The sequence below is a fragment of the Primulina eburnea genome, chromosome 8, assembly GCF_022965805.1.
Source record: "Primulina eburnea isolate SZY01 chromosome 8, ASM2296580v1, whole genome shotgun sequence".
NCBI lineage: Eukaryota > Viridiplantae > Streptophyta > Magnoliopsida > Lamiales > Gesneriaceae > Primulina > Primulina eburnea.
The window spans coordinates 43,764,061-43,775,991 of record NC_133108.1 but is presented as its reverse complement, the minus strand read 5'-3'; the positions used below and the strand labels follow the sequence as shown (position 1 = coordinate 43,775,991).

The 11,931-nt window shown below is 34.3% G+C and overlaps 1 protein-coding gene across 9 annotated transcripts in view; it reads right to left on the bottom strand.

The window, feature by feature from the left end:
- Positions 1 to 10,450, bottom strand: part of LOC140840116 (beta-glucosidase 10) — a 28,996-nt gene extending 18,546 nt beyond the window's left edge. The window contains exons 1-13 of one of the 9 annotated variants that reach the window (XM_073207239.1): positions 5,122 to 5,374; positions 4,925 to 4,988; positions 4,743 to 4,798; positions 3,525 to 3,600; positions 3,353 to 3,424; positions 3,177 to 3,264; positions 2,790 to 3,045; positions 2,583 to 2,698; positions 2,243 to 2,463; positions 1,943 to 1,971; positions 1,765 to 1,852; positions 1,399 to 1,489; positions 692 to 1,122 (exon numbers count right to left, since the gene is read on the bottom strand). In XM_073207239.1, the coding sequence (XP_073063340.1) occupies positions 885 to 1,122; positions 1,399 to 1,489; positions 1,765 to 1,852; positions 1,943 to 1,971; positions 2,243 to 2,463; positions 2,583 to 2,698; positions 2,790 to 3,045; positions 3,177 to 3,264; positions 3,353 to 3,424; positions 3,525 to 3,600; positions 4,743 to 4,798; positions 4,925 to 4,988; positions 5,122 to 5,262 (1,536 nt within the window). In that variant the 5' untranslated portion in view covers positions 5,263 to 5,374 and the 3' untranslated portion in view covers positions 692 to 884. Of the gene's footprint in view, positions 1 to 691; positions 1,123 to 1,392; positions 1,490 to 1,617; positions 1,972 to 2,216; positions 2,464 to 2,582; positions 2,699 to 2,789; positions 3,046 to 3,176; positions 3,265 to 3,352; positions 3,425 to 3,524; positions 3,601 to 3,711; positions 4,262 to 4,742; positions 4,799 to 4,924; positions 4,989 to 5,121; positions 5,388 to 5,992; positions 6,420 to 6,550; positions 6,642 to 7,011; positions 7,100 to 7,188; positions 7,230 to 7,492; positions 7,741 to 7,871; positions 7,988 to 8,214; positions 8,471 to 8,548; positions 8,637 to 8,733; positions 8,806 to 8,888; positions 8,965 to 9,416; positions 9,473 to 9,634; positions 9,699 to 10,102 lie in introns of those variants that run through there. The other 8 variants (XM_073207240.1, XM_073207246.1, XM_073207237.1 and 5 more) reach the window with 8 other exon arrangements.
- Positions 10,451 to 11,931: the final 1,481 nt, after the last annotated feature.

Here is an 11,931-nt window from a genome sequence, read left to right as displayed (position 1 = left end):
TAATAGAAATTAGCAATTAAAAAAACGACACCAATTTTTTTTTCAGCTTTATCTTTACATCATATTAATATTATACTTTTATTTTTTTTTAAGAAAAATTTCTAACACATTTTTTTTCAACAATTCAAATATCATTTAATCTCTCCATAATTTGTCAAATCTCAATTTACTTTATCGGTAATAATAAAAAAGACCGTACACACATCATGTGTACAGAATAACTAGTATTTAATGAAGGACCAAAGTGGTGCATGTTTTTCCAATTAATTACGTTGATATTTCACCATATACTAATGAAATATACACATCATGGATTTAACTTTATGCTTTTTGAATTAATAATTTGGCATTAGGATCAGGCTTTTGATTTTAAATAAATATTTGATGAAGATCGTAATCTTCCCACACGTTTATGTTTTCTTTTTCTTTTTTTGAGTTGAATCTGATTTATATGTATTTAATTTTAATGATTTTGACATTAAAATAAATAAGGTTGCCTATTATCAGAAATATGAGGAGAGAGCAAACTTTCATATCTCGCAAGTCCCTTCGATTTGATACATGACAACTATCAACCTCGTTACACGCGTGACATGTATATAATTGTTATATATATTTTTAAAAAACAAATTTTTTTTTGTAAATTTAAATTTGAAAATTGTAATAGTATAAATAGAATAAAAGAAATATATCAGATAATATCTGAGATTAATTTATAGATAATACTGAACTGAATTGAAAGATATAATGACATGCGCTCGCCAGGTGAATGCACGAGTCAATACATGAAAGGGTATAAAAATGGACCATGTCAAAATTACAATCATAAATTATCCCGCTAAAAGATGATCAACCATATCATATAAATCCCATTAGAGAGAGTATCATGATGTTAGAAAAGTACTAGATAGCTTGTCCCGTGATGGAGTAATTTCTTGTGGTCCGGTGCTCTTCCCCTTCAAGAAATTTGTATACCAACGACCAGAAAACTTCTCGGATCTTTTCAGATCCTTGTCATTCAAATCTACATAATACATCCCGAAGCCAGAATCAAATCCGTTTAGCAACTCCAGACAATCTAAGAGTGTCCACACGAAATAACCCTTTGTGTTTGATCCATTCCTTGACACATAACGACACAATTTAAGAATAGATGAACAAATCAAATACGTGAATGTCTAGGGTAGACGAGTGCTTTGGATGCGTTTTATGACGCTTTTTAAACTACATGTATGAGGAAGTGAGGCCGAGATAATACTTTCCGACTCAATTAAGTGATTAGGAATCACAAAAAATTTATTTCAACTAGACCATGCTAAATATAGTCAAAATTAGTATGATTGAATTCTATCATCCAAATATTTCAAGAACCTCCGTTCGGAACATGTGTGGGATTACCTCACAGCATCAAGCACACTCCCAATGTAAGCATGCAAATATTCAGCCCTTGATGAGTCTTCCAAAGTTCCATTGCGTCGTGTTGTCTGACCTGTAAAAAGGTTTGGACCAAGCTACTCAAAGTAAGAAAATTATACGACCAAGTAACAATATGTACATATCCTTTAGAGTGATTGAAGATGCTGATGCAGTGAAATACAAAACTCCAAATTTAACAACCTAACAGTAGATAGTTTATTGGAGATGAACTCTGATCAGCTCAAGAAAATGGTCCTAGATTTCAATGAACCCCCCTTTGCTGATACACGAGGTGTAATTTTTATAGTACATGAATGTGTGAGAGAGCGTTTGAGATAGAGAAAGAACCATTTTCTTGGACATAAACAGGAGGATTGCCATAAACTTGTTTAAGATACTCCAGAAGTCCATATAGACCCCAAGGCATTACCGGAAACTGTGCCAAAACAAAAGGTTCCAATCTGTATTGTAAAGTTAAGCACAAAAGATTAGACCGATATCGACAAAATTGTCTTTTGAATTTCACCTGATCGGGTGGAGTATCACCCTTTTCATCTACAGACATTCAACAGAAAATGAAGAAGAGTCAGTATTTTTGGAAAAAACATGAAGTATGTCTGCATGATTGAGTATATAACTGAACGAAAAACTTCTGATTAATCTTTCTGGAGGACAAAATCACGTAGTTGGATAAGTTGTGATAAGACATAAAAAATGACATCATAATTTAGTAAGACAGAGTTCATATGAAGTGGAGACTTGATCCTCCTTTAAAATAGTAAAGAGCAAAAGAAAAAGACACTTGAGGAAAAATTGGAAGTCATACATATTAGTTGTACTGCCATGTCAGCAAGTAAATCCCTGTTATCCATTGGTAGGTAGCTGGGATTGTCCTTGACAAAATAAGTCGTGTAGTGATTCACTCCAATGAAGTCAATGGAATCCTTTACCTGCTTCGATTCATTCTCCGTGAAGGCTGGAATTCTTGTCCCAGCATTTTTTTTTACTATCTCAGGGTAGTCTCCAAAAATCAAAGGATTAATTAACCTGAAGCAGTTTTTCTTAAGATATTGAAATTTTCTAGAACATCAAATGATTAACCCTGGATCATATAGATGAAAATGAGGGACAAGTATATCTACTCTATAAAAGTAAGCTCATCTTACCAACCGATAAAATAATCAGTAGCTCTTTCTGTTGCAATTACATCTTCTTTTGTACTCGTGTAAGGAACCATCCACATATTATAGATGCTAAATCCAATGTAACCTTTTTGAGTAACCTACATTGAAACATGCTTTAATATCTGTTATTCTACAATTCTTAATCCAATTATTCTATCAAGCATAATTCATGACTAAGAACCATCGTACCTTGTATTTTTTCTTATAAAGTATTGCAGTAGCTGAATGAGCCAGTAAGATATTATGCCCCACAATATATGGTTCAGTAGAGGAGTTACCCCCTGAACAAGCATTTGAGAATGGCATGGAACAACGTCCAGGGGGGATTATTCCTACATCATAACCACCCAGCGCAAATATATTGGCTTCATTAACAGTGGTCCAGTACAAAACCCTGTCACCAAATTCCCTGAAACACACATCAGCATATGCTGTGAAGTCCTTCCTGCAGTCAATACAGATGGTCAGTTGCCTCATTTGCAAGCTCCAATTAAAGTTTACGTTGATCATAAAGGAGTTGAACATGTAAAACCATTATATGATGCATTGGTGCATTAATAAGTATACAAAGCGTACACAATCTTTCTACTAATCCATCCCCCATACTCATCTTCAAGTACTTGTGGCAGGTCATGATGATGCAAAGTAACATGTGGTTGGATTCCTGCATGAACACAAACATCAATTTTGAAGTTGAATGCGCCTTTTTTGTATGGAAAAACAGAATCTCCCACGAAATTGTGAATTGTCACCATGTCTTATTAGTTCATCAATGAAGTTATTATAGAATTGCAATCCCATTGGATTTACAGGTCCTCTTCCATCTGCAAGAATGAAAGCATATGTATGCAAAAGTAATTAAGAAATTTGCAGGCTCGTCATTTTTATCCTCATATCACAATACAACTTGGAAGTAGAACATACCAGGAATCAGTCTTGGCCATGAAATAGAGAATCTAAAAGCCTCCAAACCCATTTCAGACATCAGTTTTATATCTTCCTGCACCATGGTACGTGCTTGTTTGATTATAAAATTTGATAAAAAAAATACTGAAGGAAATTCATACCCCAAAATGGGCTATCAGATGGTCAGGCCAACTTGAATCCATACCTAGACCTTGGACCCCAGACCCATTTCTGACAAAAGGAGGGCAGCCCAAGAAGAAGAGGAGAAAGGGGGATGATCATTAGGGGAGAGTACAGGGGTGTTGTTACTCAGACGAGGAGCTATTTTTGGGGTAGGAATGCTCTTAGGGGTAGGAAAAATGTGACCGAGCAAGGAGTGGGAGATAACCAGCAGGTGGGGGAGCAGCACATGAATTATGGAGGAACAAAGTCGCCATGAAGGAACACGAGCAAGGGGGTAAGCTCGTAGGTGTCAGCCCGTCCCGAGAAGGAGAGCTTGTGATGTTGGGTGACAACATTTGAGGGTTTGCCTAGGCGAACCCTAGAACGGGGGCCCCTACACTTAACACATGTGGTCTTAACGTTTTCTCCTATAAATACCAGATTTGAAAACCTCATTGATTCATTCACTGTATTGATTTTCAATAGCGCCCTTAGCTGCTGTCTCATCTATCCTCGGTTTTTGACTCGAGCGTCGGAGGACTACGTCGAGATATCTTCCCGGCCCTCTTTAGTGGTTTTTTTTGTGATTTTATGCTCAGATCAGAACCGAGGTCTGAATTCGAACAAGTGGCATCTATCGGAATCGAACCTTATAAATTTTGTAAGTATCAGAAATGTTTGTAAAATCCGTCACTCTCCCAATTGTTGCTTGAAAAGAATGAGTGCTAGGAATTTTATGCAATAAAAAATTAGTATACGAGAAGAAAAGTTCATCGTACTGATCACTTCCTAAATAATAGGAAACTAAGGAGAAAAGTAAACGTCAAATAGTGGAGCGCATTCTCTGCTTCTTTCTGATAAGGAAGCATAGTTTTCAGATGCAAACCAAGACCATAAATACATAATGGCACATCCCTTCCTCAGCTATATTCAGATTCATCCTTATTAAAATTCTTTGAATCCCTTCAAAGTTCTTCTTACTCCCCGATTCTATGTCCCAAATTGATGACATTTTGTATCTCAAGGTTAACGAAATCATGAAGCTTAAATCTCCTGCTACAGCCGAGGAAATACCTTGTACTTGTGATATCCATCACATGTAACGTCTCCACTGGCCCCATGTGAACGATCTGAAATATTGACCAACAATACTATGCAACTCATCAACCATTCAAGAAGAAAAAAAGAAGAACAGAAGTAAAATCAATTTCAACTACTAGAAAATATAAAACGAAGGAAGATGATAAAGGACAGACTAGAATGTGAAAAGGTGTCCCAAATGCTAGGCGTTCTTCCATCCTCAAACGCTGCCCCCTCGTACTTTTTTTGGATAGATATATTCAAAGTTTCAAAACAAGTGTTAGCAGTGGCGAATGCAATTGAAAAGTAAGGGGCAAAAAACAAAATAAATACGCCAACAGGAAAGAAAAAAACATTAAAAAACTAAACCGACTTGATAAGCTGAAGATCCAGAGCCAAAAACGAAGTCCGTCGGGAAGTCAGCTCTACTGTATTGATCAGCGGCGAGAACCGCCACCACTGCAAACGCCGCCGCCAGTACTAAAAACAACCGAGCAGAGCATAATCCAATCATGACTAGACAAAAACTCGCCGGATTATACTCTCTCTGCACTTTGATGTATTTATTTTGGGTGAAATTCGTCCACCATGGCTTATCTACACTAGTGGCAGCAGCTAAAAGAATGGATTTCATATATATTTTTAGTATTAATCGATAAAAATAAATATATAATAAAAAAATTTAATTTTTAATAGTATCTTCTCAAAGGCAACCTTATCTTTGAATTTGTGTATTTTAATAGCATATTTTTAAATTAAGTGTTACTCTTAAAAAAAATCGAGCGTTTCTGAGATAAAATAATTTATTGAAAAATTAGAGGATTAGTTTTAAAACCATAATATGGGATAGAATAATATCCTTTTATACACATAAAATTCAAATACTATATTCTTTTAATTATTCTAAATAAAATTTGTCCAATTATAAGTTTTTACGAAGTATTTTTAAATATTTACTAATTTTCTGGACATGAGACAAGACCATTTTGAGTAGATAACGAGTTTCTTCACGTATTAAAGTAAAAGTAACTTTTAGAAAGAACAATACGCTGGAAATGCTAAATTCTTAGATACTTGGTATTTATTGTGCAAGACTTTTCAATTGATTTCTTCGTTTGGTGAATTTGAAATTCATCATAATTAACATGAAATACTAATGAATATGAAAAAAATGATTTTAAAAGTTTATGATTTTGTTTCTCTAAAACTACAAACAAATATTTGAATAAATTTGAAATTCATCGGTTCAAACACAAACTTAGCTAAGAAAAAATATATTTTACATAATAAACTTAGCATGACACTCAAAATGCCAAATACTGGTAATATATAAATGCACTTATCCAGATAGCCAAAACGAATTGAGAATTCTTCGTCTCCGTTTGAAAGTTGCAAAGTACAAACACAACTATTAGTCGCCACGGATTTGCATGAAACCAAGATTATAGGAAAACAGAAGAGTTGTCCCCTAGCTTAGTGATATTGCGCGGTAAGACGCTCTTCCCATTCAAGAAATTAGAATACCAACGAGCAGAAAGCTTCGGATATCTTTTCAAGTCTTTGTCATCCAAATCTACATAGCACATCCCAAAGCTTGAGTCGAAGCCATCCAATAATTCTAGACAATCTAACAAGGTCCATGCAAAGTATCCCTTTGTGTTTGATCCGTTCCTTCAAGCATAAAGATGGGATTCAAGGGGAAAATTTAGAAGAAAAGGCCAAAGGATCATAAGGATATGCTAATGTTTGTTCCATGTAATGTAATGTTTTCAAGTGCTCGGTTAGACTTTGTTTGGGCTCACCTAAGAGCATCAAGCGTTGCCCCAATGTAACCATGCAAATAGTCAACCCGTGTTGTGTCATCCAAAGTTTGATTGCGTTTTGTCTTCTGACCTGCGAAATAGTTCAAACACAACCTTTTTTATGAATGAATTTGTAGACACATAAATCCTCAATTCATAGGAGAATTTGTAGACATCGATGATAAGCCAAAAAAAGGCAAGTACACCTTCAATATAGCATAAAATGGCGCCAACATTCTGCATTGAGATCATATTTTCAGATAATACTGCATTGGTGAATATATTCGAAATAAAATAGTTATGAGCCAAAAGTGTAATCTCCTGTTGTCTCGTTATCAAGGTACTCAAGTGTTGCACATGTATAGAAAATGGAAGTGAAGATGTTTAATATATACAAGCTCATTTGCTTATGATGATACAAACGAACACGCATGTGTGGGTGTGAGGGAGAGAGAGAGAACCATTTTCGTGGATGTATACAGGGGGGTTGCCATAAACTTGTTTTAGATACTCCAGCAGCCCATAAAGACCCCAAGGACGCACAGCATACTGAGACAAAAATTTAAAAAATTAAAAAACTCCATGATAGCAAGTTATTTAATAGAGATATATCCACAATATTGCTCTTCAAATTTCACCTCTTCTGGCAGCGGCAGAGGGGGTTTTTTCTCTACAACCACTGAAAAATGAAACTAAAGAGTAAGTGCGTTGCTAACTTAAAATATCAGTTCACATAGACAGGTACATGTATGAACAAAGTAATTAAAGTGCCTGAAATGGCAATTCCAAAGTCCAATCTTTCTAAAGAAAGAACATCGGAAAAGCAATGACGCGGATGAATCTAATGGAACAGCGTGAATTGTGCAAGGAATCCAGATAATTTTGAGATCAATTTCGAGAAAAATCAAGCAAAGACAAGTTAATCGCAGAAGTTATACATACTTTTTAACTCAACTGCCATGTCAGCAAATTTTAACTCAATTGCCATGTCAGCAATTAAATCCCTGTTAGCTGTTTGAAGGGCAGCCGGGTAGTCCTTGACAAGAATGGTTGTGTAGTGGTTCACTCCTATAAAGTCGATGGCACCCTTTATTTGCTCCAACTCATTCTTTGTGAAAGCTGGAATTCTTGTCCCAGCATTCTTTTTTACTATTTCAGGATAATCTCCAAAAATCAGGGGATTAAGTAACCTGCAGGATGTACCAGTAAGATCGGGGATAGAATTTTCTTGAATTCCAAGTGAAAATTAGAGATCACTGGGACACAGATTGAAAAGAAATAAAAATTCAATTTTGTCAGGTATAAGAACAGGCTATCTTACCAACCCATATAAAAATCATTAGCTCTTTGAGTTGCAATTACATCCTCTTTTGAATTGCTGTAAGGAACCATCCATATGTTATAGATGTTAAATCCAATATAACCTTTCTGTGTGGCCTGCATCAAAAAATGTCCGCCTTGAGACAACGTGATCACACAAACTCCGTTTTAGCTTCTCTTATGCTACATTTCTTTTATTAATTACCAGATTTTAGAAGCAAACCATAAACGCCCATTTCCACTCACATGCCATTTGATAAACATGAACATTAACTTTAGGACTCGAGAATATAAGCTAATAGTTTCACCCACCAAAAATGATCAGTGAAAGTCAGAAATTGTACCTTGTACTTTTCCTTATAGAGTTTCACGACAGCTGAATGAGCCAGCAAGATATTATGCCCCACAAGATATGGTTCAGTAGTGGAATTACCCTTCGAACAAAGATTTGAGAACGGGATTGAACACCGTCCTGGGGGCATAAGCCCTTGGTCATAACCGCCAATCGCAAATATATTGGCTTCATTAACTGTGGTCCAGTACAAAACCCTGTCACCAAATTCCCTGAAACATACATCAGCATAGGCGGTGAAGTCCTTCCTGTAGATACAAACAGAGAGTTAGCAGACAAAGAAAACATAATATGTTGCACTCACGTGGTAATGAATTCATACATACACTATCTTTCTGCTGATCCATCCATCATACTCGTCTTCAAGAACTTGTGGGAGATCAGCATGATGCAAAACAACATGTGGTTGGATTCCTGCGTGAGTATAAATGTGCAAATTTGTGAACATGCAACTTGCAAGTGAAATAGAAAAAGTTGCTGATTAAATTTTGAAGAAAATCCTAGTAATCACCATGGCTTATTAGTTCATTGATGAAGTTATTATAGAATTGCAATCCCAGAGGATTTACTGGTCCTCTTCCATCTACAGGAAAGCGAAAATCATATAAGTAAAACAAATAAAAAACTGCAGGTTTCTCATCTCTTATCATGGGCAAGTAAACATACTGGGAATGAGTCTTGACCATGATATGGAGATTCTAAAAGCTTCCAAACCCATGTCAGACATCAATTTTATATCTTCCTGCAACAGTTGAGTAGCCTTCATGCATATTTTACATTTTTGAATAATTATAATCATCGTGCAGAAAATCAAAGTATATGCTTTTATAAGATCCACGCGTCTCCCAAATTCCTATTTCCATTCATCCATAAAGTTTGCAGAAATGAAGAAATAGTGATGCTGATCACCTCCAGAGAATAGGGAAGAATTTAGAGAACAAAAATAACATTGCACATAGGAACACATTTTCTGATAATCTGTATTGTGTAGTCTGTAGAGGCAAAGCACAACCATGATGAGCTTCTAGGATAATTTCCCTTACAGTTAAAAACTTATCGAATTTAAGCAGTTGAAACGTATCTGTTCGCTCAAATTTTCAAATCCAATGTGCTTTTTGCGCCTCAGGCATAAAGAAAATCATGACATGAGGAAAAATGTTATTCTTAAATCCTTCCATGGCTGAGAGTAAACACCTTGTACTTGTGATATCCGTCACATGTTACGTCACCATTGGCTCCATCAAAGCGATCTGAAATTTTGAGTAAGAATAGAAGTATATCCATTATCAAATTACGTTAGACATTGTGGCAACTTCTCGACTCATCACCCATCACTTTATTATAAAATAAAGTTATTTATGGTATTTCAAGTATTAAAAGATACTAGTAGATGAAGAAAGTGGAGTTCAAACCAGAATGAGAATAGGTGTCCCAAACGCCTGGGGTTCTTCCATCCTCAAATGCTGCACCCTCGTACTATTTTTCATAATGTTTCAAATGATTATCCGGAGTTGAAAATGTCAAAACGCAACACTAAAAACTCGTAGAATCCATTTCACAAGTTAACAGCAGATAATATGCTACACGGTGATGGATATCTTATATCGTTATCCTAGTATCATTGAATGATTCGGCTCCCTCATATTTTCATTGGAATCCAGCCCATGTGTTTTGATTCCAGAACCTAGTTTTATCAATGTCATTGAGGAGAAACACTGCGGAAAATAGCACAGACGAAAGTGCAAGTTAAATTTCCTTTATGAGCTACCCATTTATCATCTTGACGCCCTCAAATTTCGGATATATATCCAGCATAACTCTGCCAAGATTCTTAATAAGCCCGGAAATAACATTAGTGAAAGGGAGATAAATCAACTAACTTGGTAAGCTGCAGTTCCAGAACCGAAAACGAAGTCCGCCGGAAAATCAGCTCTATTGTACTGATCAGCACCGAGGACCCCGACTGCAGCGGCAAGTGCCACTGCAAACAGCAAACACAACGTATTAAAGTTCAATCCGCACATAACTCGTGAAGAACAGACGGGTCTCGCTCCAACTACACAGCCGTTGGCGTATGGCATAGCAGCTGTATACATAAATACTTCACAATAACTGTTTCCATCAAAACATTATCAAGAATTTAAAATAATTGAGCATCCAGCCGTCCCAAAAAAATGAGAGGAAACGGCCGCGAGTAAACCAACGTGGAAGACCGACTTTCTATAAAATATTGAGCGGATGTATGGTTTTTAATGACTTTTTGAAATGATAGATTTGGTATATTTTTATTAATTTTTATCGAACATATTTATGTGAATTTATGTAGATATTTTTACAAGATTTTTATCGACTTTTGTAGACTTTTTTTTATAAAATTTTATAAATTTATACTTAATCATAACATTTTATTTTTTTATTAATTTTTTTGAATCAATAATTAATTGATATATTCAATTCGAAATTATTTTTCAATATTTATAAATGTTAAATCATTTGTATATATGTAGGTTTGTATGCATGTTTGTAAATTTTTTAAAATATATCAATTGATTGATCTGTAACCTTGTTTTAAAATTGATAATATACATGTTAAAAGAATATTATTTAGTATTGTGTGAATAAATTTTGTATAAAAATATCATAACTTACGTATTAATTGAAAATGCTAAAATGAATTTAAAAATTCATGGTTGTTATGAGCCTATTCAATTATTAAGAATTAAAAAACATTTTTTTGGATCATATTTTATTATTATTGAATATTACATTAATTTGTAATAATCATAAATTAAAAATCACAAAATCAATTCTAGAATTCAAAATTTCATGTGATATTAAAATAAAAAATTATTAAATGAACAATCAGCCAAAAAACGAAAAATTTGGAAAGGAAAGATGAAAACACATATAAAGATACATTTCAAAAATTTGAGAAAGTGATAGATAAAATGAAAGGTGATGTGAAGCGACATATATATACATATCTTTTTCAAAGATTCATCTTTGAAACTATAGCTTGTGTATGAGTTAGAAATTTTAAAAATCCATCCAAATTTTGGGTTGAACCAAATAGAATTTTTATCAATTTATAGTTTTACCTTAGGCTTTAATTTTTGTATGTTAATGAATTCCATGAAGTTATTAAAATTCTATGGAAAATTTGAATACCTATAGACTTTTATAGAGTTTTTTAAAAGTCAATGTTGAATATCACTTGAATTTTTAAAACTCTATGAAAGTTTATTTTGAATACCACTAGACTTCAATAGAGTATGTAAAAGTTTTAATTGAATACAATTAGATTTTTAAAATCTATAAAAGTAATTAAAAGTCAATAAATATCCTATATTGAATACACCCTCGTGAAATGATCGCTTTCGGGGAGGAAGCTTCAGGTGAGAGTTTTGTAAACATTCGTCTCAAAAGTCAGTTAATTTTGCTTTACAATGACGTAATCAATATTTATCCGAATGGACCTATAACTCATGGCATTCTTTCTTCTTTTTCTTCTTTTTTTTTTTAATCTTGGTTTATACTGTTGAGTGTTGACTTGACATTAAATAATCGTAGGTTTTAAACACAATTTTTCGTAACAATTAGGTGAGGGAAGTTCTGGAGATTCTAGAGATTTTAAAAAGGGTCCATGTTTTTCCATTATAATCAGGAGTGTAAACGAATTGAACTGGATCGAATATTAGTAAACATTTAA